The 21,156-nt window shown below is 37.0% G+C and overlaps 1 protein-coding gene and 1 long non-coding RNA gene across 5 annotated transcripts in view; one reads left to right on the forward strand and one right to left on the reverse strand.

The window, feature by feature from the left end:
- The window catches only part of kcnn3 (potassium intermediate/small conductance calcium-activated channel, subfamily N, member 3), a 120,754-nt gene that overhangs the window by 73,387 nt on the left and 26,211 nt on the right, over nt 1-21,156 (forward strand). For 2 of the 4 annotated variants that reach the window (XM_001921759.8, XM_009292295.5), the window contains 3 exons: nt 4,704-4,825; nt 8,028-8,169; nt 19,683-19,793. In XM_001921759.8, coding sequence (XP_001921794.2) covers nt 4,704-4,825; nt 8,028-8,169; nt 19,683-19,793 — 375 coding nt within the window. Of the gene's footprint in view, nt 1-4,703; nt 4,826-8,027; nt 8,184-8,229; nt 9,114-19,682; nt 19,937-21,156 lie in introns of those variants that run through there. The other 2 variants (XR_012391739.1, XM_073925517.1) reach the window with 2 other exon arrangements.
- LOC103908928 (uncharacterized) lies at nt 4,715-19,732 on the reverse strand. The gene is made up of 3 exons (XR_658489.5): nt 19,656-19,732; nt 4,926-5,036; nt 4,715-4,801 (listed from the first exon to the last, which is right to left on the reverse strand). It is a non-coding gene; the product is annotated as an uncharacterized lncRNA (long non-coding RNA).

A 21,156-nucleotide genomic window follows, 5' to 3' on the forward strand; every position in this document is an offset into this window, starting at 1 on the left:
AGTAGCAACGCTTCTTGTTTTTGAAACACCCAAGGAAAGTGTTTTAATGGATTTAGACTGAGCTGAACAAAGCTGAATTTTAAACTTAGATTTTAGTCAGGACCAACACAGTGTTTCATATAAATTATGAAATCGTTTAGGTTACAATTTGTACAAGAATATTGCACAACCTTTGATGTTTTAAATAGTTTTTTTTTTTGTTTTTTTTTTGACAGTTGTTTGATGTGAATAAACCACTATAAGAGACCAACTGTACCAGCAGACATTTTTTTTAGTATTTGTTTATTATTTTATAAAATATGAAAAAGGTGACGTGGTGGAGCAGTGAGTAGCATGTTCGCCTCACAGCAGCAAGGTTGCTGGTTTGAGCCTCAGCTGGGTCAGTTGGCGTTTCTGTGTGGAGTTTGGATGTTCTCCCTATGTTCGTGTGGGTTTCCTCTGGTGCTCCGGTTTCCCCCACAAGTTCAAAGTCATGTGGTTAATTGTGCAATTGTGGTGAATTGGGTAAGCTAAATGTTCCGTAGTGAATGAGTGTTTGTGTGAATGAGTGTGTATGGGAATTGACCAGTGTGTATGAGTGTGTGTGGGTTGCGACTTGAAGGGTTTCCGATGCATAAAAAAGATAAGCTGGATAAGTTGTCGGTTCATTCCGCTATGGAGACCCCAAATTAATAAAGGGACTAAGCCGAAAAGAAAATAAATGAATGAATGAATGAATGAATGAATGAATGAATGAATATATATGAAAAAAACTAAATTAGCTAAATTAAAGTTTGATAAATTTGACATATGACTTGTATAGATCACTTTGTATGAAACAGCTCAAAATAATCAATTATATAACAAGTAGCCTAATAAAAAAATTGATTAAAAAGACGTTAATATTTTAGTTTCCAGCAGTGCATCAGAAAAGAAATAGTTTAACAAGCCACAATATACAGCCAAATGGAAATTGAATGAATGGATTGGAATAAATAATAAATAAACTATTTGTAAATAAATTATTTAAATAAATAAATATTAGAATTATAAATACAATATACATAGACACAGTAAACAAACAAACGATTACATGATATTTTAATATGCAGACTTCATGCAGAGAGCGTCATAGAAAACAAACAGCCGCGCAATTATGAATAAAATGCAATGTAAACATTGTATATTCACCCTGTTTTTGACAGAAAAAAGGAATAGAATCTTACTTTATCCGACTTTTATAAAGAACACAAGTCATCCTCGCTGTCATCCTCAAGCCAGTCTTTGCTTGAGCTCGTGAATTTCTTGTTCGCAATTACAAATACAAGCGCATCCACGTGAGAGGGATGCAGGCTTGCTCTGTGCTTTGTTATGTTGTTGCCGGCCAAAGAAAATTTCTTTCACTTCATGTGCTAGTGGCAGAGACAGCAGGAAATAATTTGGCTAGCTTAAGGAAAGGAAAGGGATGAGGAAACCGATGATCATTACATGACCATTCGAGAAGTTTCCCCATGGTGTTAATGTCAGGCATCTAAAATAAAATTGACTTTAATCCTCAATTGTAGTTGGCTGCTTTAAACTTGGATTGTGGTGTTTTCTGGTAACGTTTGTCATGTTGATTTCATTGATGGTAAATGCACGCTTGAGTAGTCGATTGTTTTTGACAGCGCCGACTAGTAAGGGAAGTAGTCGATTGCTCAACTAGTTGACTAGTCTATGAAAGCCCTATGAGATAGACACATTTTCTGACTTGGCTTTGTTTGAAACTACTAAAAAATAGACAGTTTTGTATCTAAAATGTAAGTTATCAGCATAACTTGTTTGTTGAATTGTTACTGTAAGCAATATCCATATGACATTTGCGATCAATCTCATAAACTGATATTTGCAAAAAACACACTTTTGCTTGCTATATTATTTGATATCATATAGATCTTTTTTTCTTTTATAACATGATTTAAAAGGAACTTTTTAACCTTTTGGCAAACAGTCACACCAGTGTGATCATTCTTGGCTGGTCCCTAGAATGTACAATCAAACCGATATGATTAGAATGTTCAATGCTCGAATCTGTTTTTCCCACAATGCCTTGCACCTATTTTAAATATATTCATTTAAATGCAAATAAGTCAAGTCAAGTCATTCGCTACATGTGTGGACATACAGAAGAATGAAATGTTGTGTCTCGCAGGACAGCAGTGTTATATTAATCATAAATACAAGCACAATGCTAGACATAAGAGCTATTTTAAAAAACTATGCATGACTAACATATACCATAAGATACCTAACTACACACATAAGATCCTTATGGTATATGTTAGTCATGCATAGTTTTTTTAAAATAGCTCTTATGTCTTGTATAGTCTGTCTTAAGTGTATAGTTAAGATACTTACACCCATAAGATACTTAACTATACACTTAAGACAGACTATACAAGTATGTTTACATGGGACTGAACAATGTTGTGCAGGATATTGTGAGGAGATGTATTCAGAGAGGTATTAAAGGTGAATTTTGTACAAAAGACTTATTTAAGGTTAAAGCAAGCAGTGCCACATGATTGTGGCACTGACACATTCATAGTTAACAATACCGAGTACTGATTCCTTATCATAGTGATGGGCTGATACCAAGTACTGATTCAGATGCTTAAAGTTCTATGTAACTAGCCATTGCATAAAGCACATTGTCCCTTAAGTTAGATACTTAAGTGGAAATCTCACCTTAACTAAGATAATAAACTAAGGATGCTGCATATCATCCTATACATTATTATTACTGCATATAATCTTAAACATGTCTCTTATAACCATTTAGTGTGGACAGAAGCACCTTTACAGAAAATAATAGATAATATGTGGGAGACTCGCATAGCTTCCGGGAGAGGTCATGCAGTTGGACACAAGATGGGGCTGATCGCTCTGCTCGCGTCACAGCAGCTCCAAACACTGAATGTACAATGGTTGCAACAAAGAGACCCTCACTAGTGCAAATTGCGCCAATGGACTGTAAAAACAGAGGTTGCACCACATCTGTATATATTTTAGCTGCTGTGACGTGTACGTATCGATCGCTCATGCAGCCACAAATCATTTACCAAATCAACGCACTTGTTGTAGCGCTGCTATCAGTATAACCCAGGTGCATCTTCCTCTCCTTGTAAACTCATAAACAAACACTTACGATAGGTTCATAAGATCAGAAAGATTGACGAGTACCGATCGAGCCATTAAATGTGATTAACGGCTAATACCGATCTCCGACCGATCGATAAATACTAGAAAAACAATATTTATGGTTTGTAAAATCCAGATGGAGATGGAAATGACGATGGCAGTAATAAGTATGTGCTTTATTCACATCAGACACACAAAAGTTTGTTATTAGAATGTTTGCTCTGTTCTTTTCCCAACAGCCACTTTCATGTACTGTTGGGGAATTAACATGTTGTAAATCCAGCAGCTCTAATCTTTTCAGTTCAGCGCAGGCTAACATGGGGCGTCCATCACAGGCCAAATATTATGATCATTATTAACCTGTCAAAACAACAAAAACATATTCTTATGTCAACATATGTTTAAATTATAAGGGATGTGATGAAGGTTTGCAGTAGGAATTTTGAAGTGATGCATGCTAAATATTGTTCAAAAACATTAATAATAAAAAAAATGTGGAAGTATTTAAAATTGTGTGAACAAATTTATGATGTCCCGGCTCCCGACATTCCTGGTGGGCCAAAAAAAATAAGATAAATAATAATAATAATAATAATAATAACAATAATTAAATATATATATATATATATATATATATATATATATATATATATATATATATATATATATATATATATATATATATATATATATATATATATATATATATATATATATATATAAAGAGATTTATAGACATAGTTTCAAGTTTTGTGAGAAAACTGTGCATTATAGCCAGAAAAACATGTTGCTTTCCATGGACTATATGGGTGATTCTAGTTGCAGATACATTTAATAACCAAAGCCATCGTTTTTTTTTCAGATTTAAATTTTCAATTATTTATAAAATGTGTTCATCATTTTCATAGATCACAAGATGTCACATGTCATAACAATACCATGTTCTGTGTAACAAGTTTCTTAAATTACCAAACATCATGATTTCTTAATGTCCAAACTAGTAACTATTTTTTCCATCATGTATCAAGATATTTTATTTTGCTTTTTTCATTGGTGAATTCACTGAAATGTTACCCCAATTTCAAAAAGAAAATGGAATATATTTTATTAATCGCCCACTGGACAATTTCAAAATATTTTAATCCTGATTTCATTAGTGTCATCTGATTTATAGCAAGTGGAATAATTGGCTAAAAAGTTGTGAAACTGTACATTTTTGCTGTCAATTCAGTTAGTAACTACCCATAAGGATTTTTCTTGCTATGATTTATTGTTATTTCTACACATTACTAAATTCATCCATGACATCCATTTATTTATTTGAACTGTTTGTATTTGTTTTTAGCAAAGGAGGCTCTTTTTCCATGTAGCATTTAAGTGCATTTTCTTGTCAATGAAGTATTACTGGACCATTTTAAAGCTTTTAAAGATAAGACTCATTAGAGCTTCTCTTATCCATCAGTAAAAGCACTAAAAAAAATCTTTTATGATGATGAAATCCGGTCTGAAAGGAATCACACGGCTGCTTGTTTTCCTCTTTTCAGGTGCACTTTAACACACGCTTTGTGATGAAGACCCTGATGACCATATGCCCGGGCACGGTGCTGCTAGTCTTCAGTATCTCCCTGTGGATCATCGCTGCCTGGACCGTACGAGTGTGTGAGAGGTAAGAAAGAGAAAACGAATGAACAAATGAATCATTGTGTTTGGAGCTGCGCCGTGCTGTCTAGACGCTGTCAAGTTTCTTATGCTTAATGAGGACTCACCTGAATCCCCACCAATAAGTGACAGAAGCTGGATGAAAACACGCCGCCTGAGGTGTGCAAACGCTCGCTCTACACGTCCGGGAGGCGCAGAGACCAGAGAGAAAGAGAGAGCTGGAAAGAGAGAGCACTTTCATTCACACCCTTGTCTATCTAACATCGTTCCTCCTTTTCTAGGCACACATTCAGGCATCACTACGTGTATTAACAGATTTCCCATGTTGCATCCTAAAAGGGGTCGATGGGATAAACTAGTGGGTGTTTCCCACTCTTCCAGGCACGTTGTCATGGTTACAAATTCTGGATGCGTGTTAGACGCTGTATAATATTGAGGGTTCCCCATGGCAAGGATTTAAGGTTTGATTATTGTTTTGATAGCGGCAGGCTGGAGCAGTGAGTTTTGACTGACGGTTTGTGCATTTGAATTGCCACATCTGATCAGGGCAGCGCCGTGGTGAGATGAGCCTACAGGGATCTGCTCTATTTTTATGCACTGCACTCAAAGTCATCATGTTAAAGGCCCTTTCTAGAGGTGGAGTCTCCCTGCAGGCTGTGTGCTGCTCTTACTCAGTCCAGCACGCACGCAGTGGGCTTCAGACCGCCTGTGAACTGGATCAACTTGCTTGTAAAATGCATTCTTGGAAAGTTGAGATGGCTGTGTTTGCATCTACATAAGTTTTTTGCACATTTTAGAATGTTGCAAATTAAATGCCTCATGATAATAAACAAATAATACTTTATAATTTTGATAATAATTAATGATAATAAATAAATAAATATATATTTATATGCACCCACCAGGCACTTTATAAGGTACACCTTACTAGTACTGGGTCCTTCATGGCATAGATTTAGTATAGACCACAACTCAAAGGTGCTCTATTGGATTGAGATCTGGTGACTGTGGGGGCCATTTGAGTTCATTGAACTCATTGTCATGTTCAAGAAACCAGTCTGATTCAGTCTGAGATGATTCACGCTTTAGGGCATTGTGCGTTATTATGACGCTGGAAGAAGCCATCAAAGGATGGGCACACTGTGGTCATAGAGGGATGGACATGGTCAGCAACAATACTCAGGTAGGCTGTGGTGTTGACACAATGCTCAATTGGTACTAATGAGCCCAAAGTGTGCCAAGAAAATATCCCCCACACCATTACACCACCACCACCAGCCTGAACCAAGGGAGGATAGATCCATGCTTTTATGTTGTTGATGCCAAATTCTGACCCTACCATTCGAATGTCGCAGCAGAAATCGAGACTCATCAGACCAGGCGATGACCCATTTTGGTAAGCCTGTGTGAATTGTAGCCTCAGTTTCCTGTTCTTAGCTGACATGAGTGGCACCCAGTGTGGTCTTCTGCTGCTGTAGCCCATCTGCCTCACGGTTTGACATGTTGTGCATTAAGAGATGCTATTCTGCCTAACTCGACTGTAACGAGGTTATTTGTGTTACTGTTGCCTTTCTATGAGCTTAATCTAGTCTGTTCCTCTGACCTCTGGCATCAACAAGCCATTTGTGCCAACATAATTGCTGCTCACTGGATATCTAATCTTTTTCTAACCATTCTCTGTAAAGACTAGAGATGGTTGTGCGTGAAAATCGCAGTAGATCAGTAGCTTCTAAAATACTCAAACCAGCACGTCTGGCACCAACAACCATGCCATGTTACTTAAGACACTTAAATTCCCTTTCTTCCCCATTCTGAGGCTCAGTTTGAAATGCAGTAGATTGTCTTGACCATGTCTACATGCCTAAATGCATTGAGTTGCTGCCATGTGATTGGGTGATTAGAAATGTGCGTTAACGAACAGCTAGACAGGTGCTCGTAATAAAGAATATATAACACTCTAACATCTAAAAACATTTTAAATTCACTAAGATGTTTTGGTAACACATTACTTTTAAGGGTTGTTCATGACACCATTCTATGAAGGATATGTGAAGGAGAGTATGTGCATGATTATGAAAACTTTCTTGTTTGCTTTTTCGGACATTTCGGTGCAATTTCTGTTGTCCTTTGTTGTTGTTTTTCTTGCCTTGCTTTGCTTTAATTTTTGCCCTCTGGTTGTTTCAGGGCTTTTAATCATTTGCTATCAGCCCTGACCATGGTCTGTGTTTTGGGTTATTCTTGTGAATTATCCTGACACTGTTGTTTGCCCCTGTTTTGACACCGCCTGTTCGACTGTCTTTTTATAATAAACTGCATATGGATTCTGACCTCTGCCTTTGTGCTTTTACATGTAACAGTATCAAATATAAGCACGAATCAAAACCTTCATGTCCAGCAGCACACATGTAAAGTGGATCAACCAGTAGAAATACATAATAATTTGTTAGCTGATCATTTGTTTTATTATTTGGGCAATAATGATAACATTAAAAATGAGTATTTATCCATTTAAACAGCTGGACATAAATATGCAGTAAAGAAAGCACTCGTAAGTTCAAACTATATTGAGATTTAAGGGACCATTTGTTGCATAGTTTTCACCACTTAAAGCACATTTGAGGTGAAATTGTAAAATCGTAACTAAATATTTTCATGTAATCTATTATAGTGTAAATACTCTGCTATTGCTATTTTAGGAAGATGACCACAGCTTTTAAGTTTGTTTGCTTAATATGATTAAATTTTGTCTCGTTATATATTTTGGTCTTGGTTTTATTTTTTGTTAATTTAAATAAAAATACATATTTTTGATTATTTTTTTTTATTTCTATATGTTCTTGTGTTTTGCTTTGTCTTACCTTCTTTTGTTTTGTGTATATTTCATGTACCATTTTACACTGAGATGTTCTCAAGGGGAAAAAGAAAGTAGTTCTTGCCTGAATCAGAGGCATAACAAACATTTACAAACCCAGAGTTTCTCAACAAGCCTGTAGGCAAACAGTTACACCTTCTAGAATTTTCTTCCGAGTACCTTGCAGATCAGATTAAGGGATGGCGACGTATGGGAGGAATTTTTATGTGAAAACTTGGATGTAATATTTGTGCCTATTTCACATCCGGTTATTGCTTCTCCATACCTTCCACATCCAGAGGTGTTCAAAGGTAACTTCAAAAATCAAATCATCTCTCTCTCTCTCTCTCTCTGTCAGGTACCATGACGCTCAGGATGTGACCAGTAATTTTTTGGGTGCAATGTGGCTCATCTCTATCACCTTCCTCTCTATTGGATATGGAGACATGGTGCCTCACACCTACTGTGGCAAGGGAGTGTGTCTGCTCACAGGAATTATGGTATACACACACACATACACACACACACACACACACACACACACACACACACACACACACACACACACACATACAGTACACAGCACAGTTGTTTCACACCCACAGTGGCAAGGGACAGGCTAAAGATATGTTTTCCTACTCGTTATCTTATTTTGAGAAACCCAAATATGCACACTAACCACAGTCTCTCCAGCCCTGTCTGTTAGCACACACCAACAAACATCCCAATCCTCTTGTGTATTCTGGGATGGCACATTTGCTTAGCTTTGTGGCTGCCATTGTTCTGCCTGATTACTTTACGACGGCGTTAGCTTAATGTAAGCCCCAGGTATTTCTTACCATAATCTCTCTCTCAGATCCTTGACGTCTCTGTGCGTGAGGGACGCTTGACAGGTGGAGCAGTGGATTAGGAGTGTGTGTATTTTGATATCGAGTTTAGAGATGGTAAATATTAGCAGAGGTCACTTTCTCTTACTTCTCTCCTCTCTGTTCGGAGTGTTCTTCATGTTCACATACTGTCAGCTTGTGTCTCTAAATATCCCAACAGAGTGCAAAAGCGTGGATAACATGATGCGACGCTTCTTTTTATGTTTATTTTAAAATGAAGATCTTTGTCTCTCTCTCTCTCTCTCTCTCTCTCCCTCTCTCTCTCTCTCTCTCTCTCTCTCTCTTTCACACTTTCTCTCTTGTACACACACACAGACACAAACAAGAATATCATATAGCAGATGGGTAAAACCATAACAAGTTCCATTAGTATAATATTTGTTCATAATAAAGAAAAAGAAAACATTCTACAACTTCTACTATATAACACACATATAAACTTTTTTTTTATTCCTGTTGATCTCATATAGTGGAGTTTGCATGTTCTCCCTGTGTTTGCATGCGTTTCCTCCGGGTGCTCCGGTTTCCCCCACAGTCCAAAGACATGCGCTATAGGTGAGCTAAATTTTCTGTAGTGTACGAGTGAGTGAGTGAGTGAGTGAGTGAGTGTGTGTGTGTGTGTGTGCGTGTGCGTGTGCGTGTGCGTGTGCGTGTGCGTGTGCGTGTGCGTGTGCGTGTGCGTGTGTGTGTGTGTGTGTGTGTGTGTGAATGGAAGTGCATGGCTGTCTCTCTGGAAGGGCATCCACTACGTAGAACATGTGCTAAATAAGTTGGCGGTTCATTCCACTGTGGCGACCCCATAGTTTAATGAAGGGACTAAGCCGAAAGGAAAATGAATGAATGAATGAATCTCATATAGTTTTGAAAAAGAAAACATCTGTAACATTTAAAGAAATTATGTCAAATTTAAAGACATGTCATGTGGTCTAACCATCTAACCATAAATAGTTTTTTTTTTTTTTTACATTTTTAGTTACATTATAAATATGAGTAAATATTATCGTTTTCGAGAGTTGCACACACTAAACATGTTTAGTCTGAACTTATCATGTCAGTGATGAAATCTAAGTAGTGTTAGTGAAGTAGTATATTATTTAACGATTTAATGAACTCTCCATAGATTGTTAGCCCAATTTCCACTAAATTTGCCTCTGAACATGCTGCCAAAAATTTATAGAAGTTTCCAGTTGCTCTCTTGTTGCCTTGCTTGTTTATGCTGTGGCCGCTGGGCTGCTTGGCCCCAATAATTGCTGCTTGCAGCTATATTTATTATTATTAATATTATTAATATTATTATTATTATTATTATTATTAATCATTCATTTATTTTCTTGTCAGGTTAGTCCCTTCATTAATCCGGGGCCGTCACAGCGCAATGAACCGCCAACTTATTCCGCACGTTTTTATGCAGCAGATGCCCTTTCAGCCGCAACCCATCTCTGGGAAACATCCACACACTCTTTCATTCACACAATCATACATTACGGACAATTTAGCCTACCCAATTCACCTGTACCACATTTTTTTGAACTGTGGGGGAAACCGGAGCACCTGGAGGAAACCCACGTGAACGCAGGGAGAACATGCAAACTCCACACGATCCAGCGACCTTCTTGCTGTAAGGCGACAGCACTACCTACTGCGCAACTGCGTCGCCCTATTATTATCATTATTATTATTATTATTATTATTATTATTATTATTATTGTTGTTGTTGTTGTTGTTGTTGTTGTTATTATTAATGGTAAAAGTAATAAAATCAATAATAACTGGAGTAATATCTTTATTTGAAACTACATAGAATAAGAAAGCAATTATTTAAATTTTAATAAATATTTAACACTTAATTTTTTTAACATTTATTTATTTATTTATTTATTTATTTATTTTACATTTAATAAAGGCTGCATTGATGAATGGAATCATTTTCTTAAGAAAAAAAAAAAGGTAAAAAATACTGATCCCAAACTTTTGACCGGTAGTGTACTTGTGTGTTTGCGTATCTACATGTGTCTCTACAGTGCAATATTTTTAATGAGCCTTTTTTTCCTTTATTGTTAAATCAGTATGGTTGCATCATCTTGACATATTTTCCTCTGTGTTTTCTGAAATAAATTTTAATTAAAAACTTGCTTATCACACAGCTGATGTAATCAAGTCATTGTATGTAAGTGCATTAGAATTTATTTATTTCAAATTTGTAATTAACTTCACACAATATAAATAGACAGCAATATGCCACTGACCCAGATAACACAGATAAATTCTCAGTCTTAATTGTTTGAAAGGGCAGCTAATGTTTCAAACCGCTTGTGTTCCTTGCATTCTTGAATGTGAGCCGCTGAAAAGATAAAGCACTGCAGAACAGAAATGACAGAAGGAGGGAGAGTCTTAGATGTGATTTCTTTTACTGTTGAGAGTGATTGTAATGACTTTCTATAGGCCGAATTATGGGACTTGTTGCTATGACAACATCCAAGGCCAACTCTGTTAGACTGTACCACTGGTCTGTGAGTGCGGGAGTGTTTGGGCAGGGCTTCAGTTTGCCAATGGCTTAGTGATGCGTGAGGATTTGGAGATGTAAGAAGCACCTGTCTATCCTGTTTCTGCCAATGTAGATGTGGAATGGACATTATTTTTCATTACACACTTATTATTCATCATCTTATTCAAACGTCATCTGAACCCTATGCCATATTTTTCCAAATGTGTTCATCAATGTTTTCACCAACCAAGTATATTTAATTTTATTTAAAAAAACTCATTTTGATTTTGTGTAATCCAAATAATTGTCAATAAAAGAGACAATGAAGAGTCAAAGAGCTCAAGTAAAGCAAACGTTCTCCACAATGGTGACATCTAACAAAAATATTTTCAAGTAAAAGTAAAGACTAAGAAAATTTGTAGACATCTGAAAAAAAATTAAGTCAAACAGAGGCGTATTTTCCAAACAATGACATAACTCCTGACAGAACTGTTTAGTATGATGTATTGTTTGTGAAAAGAATGATGTGGTGACGAGTGTTTCGAAAAACCGTAGCTGCTTTGTCACAGATCCATTATTTGAACCATGTTAGTTAAAATATAAAACATCCATAAGTATGCTCTAAACAGGGGGGAGTAACAACTTCTTTAGAGCAAAACTCTATACGTTTTGTGCAGATTATATTGTTTTACATGCACACGCATTAAATATACATATAAGCGTACCAGTTTGCCACGCAGATTATGAATGTTTGTTGGAACGATGGATTTAGGAAACGCCAATTCAACTAACTATGTTTGCAACTTGCGACCTTAGTTGGCTAACGATGGTTTTCGGAAACGCATCACAGGTTGATAATGCTGATTGTGTAGTTGTTTAATTATCCTCAGTTGAGATTTGTTGTGTCAAGTTTATTGATTTCAGGGCTTTGATTAAGGTCAGTTGTAGCTTTGTGTTTCTCTTCAGTGCTTCTGCTTGTTAACAGCAGGTGTTCATCATTCATTTTCAATCAACACTTAATTAATCACATAGTTCATGCAAAAATAGCAATTCTTTTATTAATGACTAATACTCATTTTGTTCCAAACACCTAAGACCTTCAATCATCATTAAAAAAATTACTAAAAAATTCCTCAAAACAGATCATATGCCTTCAGAGGTCCAACTGGGATGTTACCAAGATTTGAGATTCATTTGTGCACACACAGAACAAAAATAACTATTTTATGCAACAGTTTTTTTTTTTTCTCCTCAGTGTCAGTATAGAGTGCATGTTCATGTATTGATTTTAATCACACCTCTGATGTATTTTCCTATGATGTGTTTCAAACAGAGGTCAAACAAAGTCATGCGTTAGCATTTGGGGAGTATACTCACAGTGCTTGTGAATGTGCACAATATACTGACTCTGAGAAGAAACTGTTGAAGTCATTATTTTTGTTTTATGTGCACACAAAAGTATTCATGTTGCTTGGTAATATTCAGATTAAACCACTGACATGGTCTGTATTGAGTTTTTTTTCCTTGGTACCTTTCTGAACTTCTGCATCTGAACTGTTGCTGCCTACAGAGGATGAAGGAACTTTCAGATTACACCTAATTTAATTTGTGTTGCCAAAATGAACGAAGGTCTCAGGGGTTTGGAAAGACATGAGGTTAAGTAATTCATATAACAATTTATATTTTTGGGTGAACTAACCCTTTAAACTTCGGTGAATTAACCCTTTCTTATTAACTTTAAAACTGTTTCAGTGTTATTTTTAAACCATCTGAGTGTGAATTACAGTATATAAACACTGAGCAGTGTTAATTTAGCATCAGGATTTTTAGGAAAATAGGAAATTGATGTACAGTATAAACACATCCCACAGTGAAAAACTTCAATAAAATTGTAAAGTTTAGCGTGAGTGCTGCAAAAGTAGAGATTTATACATTTTTGAGGAAACGGCGTATACAAATGTATATTGTTATTCGAATCATTGAGGGCAAAATGATTAAGTAAGACAAAAGAAACAAATAAAAGTGTAATTTGGATGGAAAAAAATCATGTTATGGAAATCAAAATCTCAAAATTGCCAGGCACGTGTTTCTGTCTGCAGTGTTTCGCCTTAAGAAGTGAAAGTTTTGTTATTTTGTCTGGGAATACTTTTGTGCAAATTGCCACAAGGAAACACACAAACACATTTGTCAGTGTCCTAGAGGGGTTTTCCATAGACGGTCATCATGTTTTATTAATTGGTGAATATGGCCAGCAGAAGTGCTTCTTGAAAATGGGCTTGGGTATTTTTGGACTATATGTGTGTCCTACAAGTGGGCTTGAAAACACTCCATTAGTGACACACACACATTGGAGGCACATGTCATTGGAGGCACATGCACTTTCATTAGCCACTTTTAATTCAAATTCATTTCTTATTAGTAGTAGTGTGACCTCATTAGCAGCTCCCCTCCTCTTCTTGACACTTCACACTCCATCTCTTTTTTTTTCTCCAGATCTCTCTTCTATAAACTGTGTTTCCATGTCTTTCTCCTTGACCTGAGATTGCTTTCCTCTTATCCTGCCTGCCTCACTCCACTTTTTCATCTCTAAATGGGTTTATTTCCTCATTTTCCCCCAGCCTGCCATTGAATCTTTTCCTCTGTGTATGACAACCACTGTAGAGCAGTTATTGGTGATATCTTCTGTTGACACATTTCTGATGTGTAAATGGGAAAATGTGTGTGTGTGTGTGTGTGTGTGTGTGTGTGTGTGTGTGTGCGTGCGTGCGTGCGTGCGTGCGTGCGTGTGTGTGTGTGTGTGTGTGTGTGTGTGTGTGTGTGAGTGTGTGTGTGTGTGTGTGTGTGTACTAACATCTATTCCTCCTGTTTTGAGGACCAATTTTTTTTACATTTTTTAAACACCGTTTTAAAGGGCCATCACACCCCCCCCCCCCCCCCCCCCCCCCCTTTCAGTTAAAGTCTACTTCAGAATTTTTTCAAAAGATGAATGATTAATGGGCGTGGAGCTCCACGAGCATAGGGCAGGAGTGGGCGTGGCCAGCAGGGTAGAAGGGGAGCGAACAACTGTTGTTGACTCACAAAATGAGACACAAACTGTGAGGAGACGCACGAGTTTATAGTTCACAAAGTTAAAATGCAAAGAAATAAACAGTAATTTAATGCCCTGCTACATTTGTTATTCGTAATTTCATATACACATAACCACAATTTATATAATTAAAAAGATAAGTGTGTTCATGTAAACACTATAAATAAGGATTCTCCCCCAATCCCCGTGTCTAAATTATAGACTCAGTGCAGCAGGTCTCCTGACTTGTCTATTTTAACCATTAGTCCTGCTGGTAATATAGAGGTTTAGGCAAACACAGCAGCCTGATAAAAGTCAACGTCCGCCATTCTCTAATTCGCGTGCTGCTCTCCCGACAAAAATGCTTGCAGCACACACACGGCTTTGCTGTATGATCGGCCCTGACAAGATCGCGGGGAAAAAACATGCAACAAACCCCGTGGATCATGGAAACAAACACATACGAGCCTTCATGAAGGGCTACTGCGTGCCGTTGGTCTGTCTCACAGCTTGCTTGAAACTGGCAGGTCTGCCTTCGGAAAGCACGTGCTCTCATGAATAATTAAGCAGCCGACTCTTCTCATAGGATAAGAAAACTCCGCTATGAATAATAATGAGAAACCGACGCGTCATCATTGCACTTGCAGTACTGCGCTACGTCGCCGATTTTGATCCTGCCCCAAAGATCATTTTAAACCCGGAAGCTGAAATTAGCTGACAAAAGCTCAAAATTATCCAGTTTTCCCCACAATTAAAGCTGACAGGTGCTAACATTGTCTTAACTGATGCTCAACACACACACATCTGTTAATATAAAAAAAAGTTCTCTAGGGTGTCCTGAATCTTTAAGGACAAAATTATTAGCCCTTTAAAGCTATATATTTTTTTTCGATAGTCTACAAAACAAACCATCGTTACTCTAACCTGCCTGATCTGTTCAGCAAAATATTTTACTGTTTGTCACTGCATCCCAAATTACTAAAGTAATATAACTAAGAGAATTTCGACTGTGCTGAGCGAGAGCACTTCTTTCTGAACAGCGCATAATGGATGACATAAGCGTGCTCAAACGCAAGTGTAAAGTGAGTGTGGGCTGTCAGGGGAGACGGGAAGGGGACAAGCGTGCTTTGGCCTGGTTCAAGGCAACTGTACATAGTGTGAGTATGACTTAAATGTCACTTTAAGTTTTATAGAAGTGTCTTGAAAAATATGTAGTAAAATATTATTTACTGTCATCATGGCAAAGATAAAATAAAATCAGTTATTAGAGATTAGTTATTAAAACTATTATGTTTAGAAATGTATTGAAAATAATCTTCTCTGTTAAACAGAAATTGGGGAAAAAAAAAACAGGGTGGCTAATAATTCAGGGGGACTAATAATTCTGACTTTAACTATAAATATATATAACTGTCTTATAAGTTTCTTTTCTAAATGTTTGAATCAAACAAAATCAACCTTTTTTTGTCCAGGTTGCTTAAGCTAATGCGCATGTGCACTCAAAAGGAACGAGATCACGTCACCAACCTAATTTAGGACCGTTCTACACATTATCATCCTCTGATAAATGCTTTGTCAGATCACGCTGCTCATCTGAAGTAAATCACAACTTGGTCTTAATGGTGAATCTTCTTCAGAAATGACAGCAACTCTTTGTGTACAAGTTTGTGGGCGTTTAAGTAGTTGCTGTGACGTGAAGTACGTTTGACAGGATGGACTGTACCTCACATTCGTTTCATACAAATTACAAAACCAAAAAGCTTTTTTTTTTCAAGTGTAGTGGGTTCATTTAAAATGACAGATTTTAAGCTTTATGTGGATATATTTCTTACTGTATGTCTGTGACGCATTTATTCACTGAGATTCCAGTGTGTTTGTTGACCATAAAAAAAACTTTGTTAAAGCCCACGTATGGTCTGAGCTTTTCCAGACGTTATAGGAAACATTATAGGAAATACTGTAAAAATTTCCTTGCTCTGTTAAACATAATTTGGGAAATAATTGAAAAAGGAAAAAAAATCACATGAAGGCTAATAATTTTGATTTCAACTGTATAAATGTATACAGTGGTTGTAAATTGTGATAATATTGTAAATATAAATATTTTAAATATTAAATAATAAATGTAACATTTATTATTAATTGTCTAAGCCTTTCTGTAACCTGAAAATAGACTTGACTGCAAGCAGGTTTGGTAGCAGTTTTCACACTGAACAAAAACTATACCACTAGAGTTAGTTTTAAAGTATTTTTTTTTTATTCTTTTGGTCATGCCTTATCCCCCTTAGGGCAGCAAGTAAGCAGAACTGCCACCAGTTTCTCTTAAAAGATACAGGTGGATGACGCCACCGCATGTAACACTGCAAAGAACTAATAGTGCTAAAATTGTCCACATTTTCTGGAAGCAAAATATAATTTATTTTCTTTTTTACTTTGTATTTTGTGTGGAAAAATCCATGAATGATCTCTTTTTACTCATGTGAATACTTTGCATACGCATTTTTTGTATCTTAATGTACTTTCATTGAGAATGAACAGAGGGTTACTTCATCCCAAAATGAAAATGAATTTACTCACAGTCAATTCTTTCCAAACCTATACTACTTTAGAACACAAACATAATCTTCAGAACACAAATTAAGATAATTCACTCAGATGTATAACATTTTTTGTCCCTCGATTGTCTGATTTTCTTAAAACTCTGGTACTTGAAAATGTATGAAGGCTTTAAAAAATAAATACATGTACATTACATATATAAATATATATTCTTGGCAGATGTAATTTCTACTTTTATACACATATAAACACAAAAACTCCAAATAAAAATATAATATCAAACTCAACAATACCTATTTGATGAACTAGAACAAACAGCACTGGTGCCTATGGAATCTCAAATGTGACTTGCAAGAAAAAAATTAATTCATTCTCATGCATCAACCATGTTTAAGCACTTGTGATCATTGTTTTCCTAAAACCTTTCCGGTCACATTAAAAGAGATGCAATTGTTTTTTTTTCTCTGACTGTCTGATTGTGTTTCTTCATATAACTACAAAAGCATTGATTTGCAAAGTTCTAAACTTTTGCCTAGTTATAATGACACTTTGCAGTGCAATATTTGACCAAATGGGTAAAAATATTTTTTCATCAGTTGATACACATTACATCTGCACACTTTAAATCAGTCACACAGAGACAGAGAAAGAGAGAAAGAGGATTCAATTATAACGTTATATTATTAGATTAAGAGTTATATAATATTAAGAGTTTATTAATATTGATATTTTTGAGCATGTTGCCAAAGTCAGCACGGTGATTCAGTAGTTAGCACTGTTGCCTCACAGCAAGAAGGTCACTGGTTTGAGTCCCAGCTGGGCCAGTTGGCATTTCTGTGTGGAGTTTGCATGTTCTTCTCGTGCTCGTGTGAGTTTCCTCCAGGTGCTCCAGTTTCCCCCAACAGCCTAAAGAATAAATCACTCCAGTTGCAGTTTTCTGCCACAATTATTCATGCAAGGAACCATTTCTTTTTGAAACTTTTAAACACTCACATACATCATATCAGCTGTGAGCGCGACGCTGAAGCCCTCGTAAGGGAGTGAGAATCGCCTGTGTCTTATTTGCTATATAGCCAGAAGTCAACCTGTTTTTCTTTAGCTCACGCGAACACAGGTATTTTTGTTTTTGTCTTTTCTCACGCTGACCCCCTAAACTCTGCTTTTTAAGAAAATTACGATTAAAAAAATGACTTTAACCAGCCAAAGGGGCTATTGGGTGTGTCTTGTCTGATCCGCCACAATTGAAATCTACCTGCATTTGGCGGGTTGGCCAGTGTTAATGTCAAGCCCTGTGTGTAAGCCATCACAAGCACTGCCTCAACATGTTGGTTGCCCAAACATGTCACAGAGTGAGTGTGACCATCTCCTGGGAGCAGGAAATACAGTGCATCCGGAAAGTATTCATATCGCTTCACTGTTTTTCACATTTTTTATGTTACAGCCTTATTCCAAAATGGATTAAATTTATCTATTTTCTCAAAATTCTACATACAATACCCCATAACGACAATGTGATTTTTTTTTTTTATTGTTGCAAACTTATTAAAATGTAAAAAAAAAAAAAAAAAACATGTACATAAGTCACAGCCTTTGCTTAATACTTTTTTTGATGCACTTTGGCAGCAATTACAGCCTCAAATCGTTTTGTAATATGATGCCACAAGGTTGGCACACCTGTTTTTGAGATTTTTTGCCCATTCCTCTTTACCTCTCAAGCTCTATCAGGTTGGATGGGAAGCGATGGTGTACAGCCATTTTCAGATCTCTCCAGAGATGTTCAATAGAATTTAGGTCTGGACTCTGGCTGTGCCTCTCAAAGACATTCATCGAGTTGTTGTGAAGGCACTCCATGGATATTTTGAACCATCACCCCAGTCTGAGGTCAAGAGCATTCTGAAGCAGGTTTTCATCTTTCCCTCTATCCTGACTAGTCTTCCAGTTCCTGCTGCTGAACATCCCCACAGCATGATGCTGCCACCACCATGCTTCACTGTAGGGATGGTATTAGCCTGGTGATGAGCGGTGCATGGTGTTCTTCTAATGTAACGCCTGGCATTCACTCCAAAGAGTTCAATTTTAGTCTCATCAGACCAGAGAATTTAGTTTCTTATGGTCTGAGAGTCCTTCGGATGCCTTTTGGCAAATTCCATGAGAGAAGTGGTTGCACAGATGATTGTCCTTTTGTAAGGTTCTCCTTTCTCCACAGAAGAATGCTGGAGCTCAGATAAAGATACCATTGGGTTATTGATCACATCTCTGACTAAGGCCCTTCTCCCACGATTTCTCAGCTTAAATGGCCGGGCAGCTCTAGGAAGAGTGCTGGTGGTTCCAAACATCTTCCACTTTTGTAAGATGGAGGCTACTTTCAGGATGCACTGTACATGGTGTGAATCCTATTTTGAGACAGAAGCAAACAGCTGATTTGCTCTTTTAGTTGGAGACAATTTTTTATTTTTTTGTTGACCAGTTAAATGCCCAGGAGTTGAACAGGACTTAAACAACCGGCTTCGGCATGCACATATGAATGGCTGCTCTGAAGCGAGAATGAGTGACTGTCTATGAGCTGCTTAAATACCCATTGGTGTTGCCTCATTTGCAGATTCCATTCGCCAATTTTTTTTCTTTGCCTTTTTATACAAAACAATCCAAAAAAGTTATTGATTTCCTAAGAATCTGACAATCCATAACAAAATGTGTAGTCACCAACTAAAATAAAAGCACATATTTGTAAAAAGGCAAAAGTTATTTGGGGGCATGAATCGACACAAACTGAAAAGTTGTGCTTCGCTCTCTCCTATGTGTTGTAGTTTTGAAAAAAAAAGAAAAGATGTTTAAAAAGACACAATGTTGAGTAAATGATGACAATATTTTCATAACTGAATGATTTTATGGCCTGTCCATGGCTCTCCTTCCTTTATATATTATCAGCCATTTCTCCACAAATAAAACAAGTCTGCAGTGTTTTCAAGCTTTTGTTTGTTCTCTTACCTTGACCCCGTCTCTTGTCTTTGGCAGGGAGCAGGTTGCACTGCATTGGTTGTTGCTGTGGTTGCCAGAAAGCTGGAGCTGACGAAGGCAGAGAAACATGTGCATAACTTCATGATGGACACACAGCTCACCAAACGGGTAAACACGCACACACTTTACTAAATGGACAAAGCTTCATATTCAGAGAAGCATACTGTATACATGCTGCAATTTTCCTTTCAGGTCCTTTTCAATTTTTTATGCACTAGAAAGACTCAGAAATAGCTCCCCATATCAAATATGTAGGCATCATCACAGCCTACATCAGGCTGCTGATCAATAATTGCAATGCAGATTTAAAAAAGAAATCATTTTAGCTGTGGAGTGCTTCTTCAGATGAGCAGCTATAAGTAAATGCCTTCCTCGTGGAGGAGGAGGATGGGAAACAAGCCTGTTTTTTTTTTTTTAAAGGGTTATTACCTCATGCACAGTCTATTGCCTGAGCTTAACAGGCTGTCGGGGGACGAAAGAGAGATCAATAAATGCTGCGGTCGTCATCCTTTTACATTGAATTTGCAGCTACTATGGTTACAAAGCTTTAATAAAAGAGGAAAATCATGCTTGCAACTTTGACCTCATAAACCTGTTGCTGTGGAGACAGAAGTGGCCAAGAGTTTACCTTTATCTGGATGACAGGGGTGCAGGGTGTTCCTCTATCTTCCCGTCAGGTGGATCTGACAGTGGATGTGGATGGACAGACTTGTTTACCATGCAATGTCTTTAAATAGAAATGCTAATGTGCTCTTTCTAAGGTAGTCCAGCATTCTAATCTTGCTAGTGAGTTTTACACGTTTTTGTGAGTGGTAAACATATTCAGATGGCTTCTGTTTATAATTAGGCCAGTCTTCAAGAATAAATATGAGTTTGTTAGGGTTGTAAATGTTTCCTTTTATTGTTTAAAGGTTATTGTGTGATGAAGGCAGATAAAGATTAATAGATCTTTTTTATATAAATATACCTGTTTTGACTAGCAATGAGTCACATCTGAGTATAAGTAGCAGCGGGTCAAAATGGCAGTGTTGAGAGAAAAACATTAGTCACATGTATAAATCAAATCACAGAACTTCATTCAGAAATAGTGTAAGATAGGCTTCTAGCAGCCCTGGATAACACAAAAAAATGGGTCCTCTGGGTGCTCCGGTTTCCCCCACAGCCAAAGACATGCGGTATAGGTCAATTGGGTTAACAAAATTTACCGTCGTGTATGAGTGTGTGTGTGAAAATCAAAGTGTATGGCTATTTCCCTTTACTGGTTGCAGCTGGAAGGGTATCTGCTCCATAAAACAAGCTGGAGCAGTTGGCGGTTCATTCTGCTGTAGCGATCCCTGATAAATAAGGAACTAAGCAGAAGGATTATGAATGAATAATGAACCAGAAATTAAGGATGACGTCCTATAATGCTACCATAAAAAGAACAGAATGCTGGTGTTCCTGTTTTTCTTAGTTCTTGTCATAGACGTGT

Source organism: Danio rerio, chromosome 16 (genome assembly GCF_049306965.1).
Source record: "Danio rerio strain Tuebingen ecotype United States chromosome 16, GRCz12tu, whole genome shotgun sequence".
Taxonomy (NCBI): domain Eukaryota; kingdom Metazoa; phylum Chordata; class Actinopteri; order Cypriniformes; family Danionidae; genus Danio; species Danio rerio.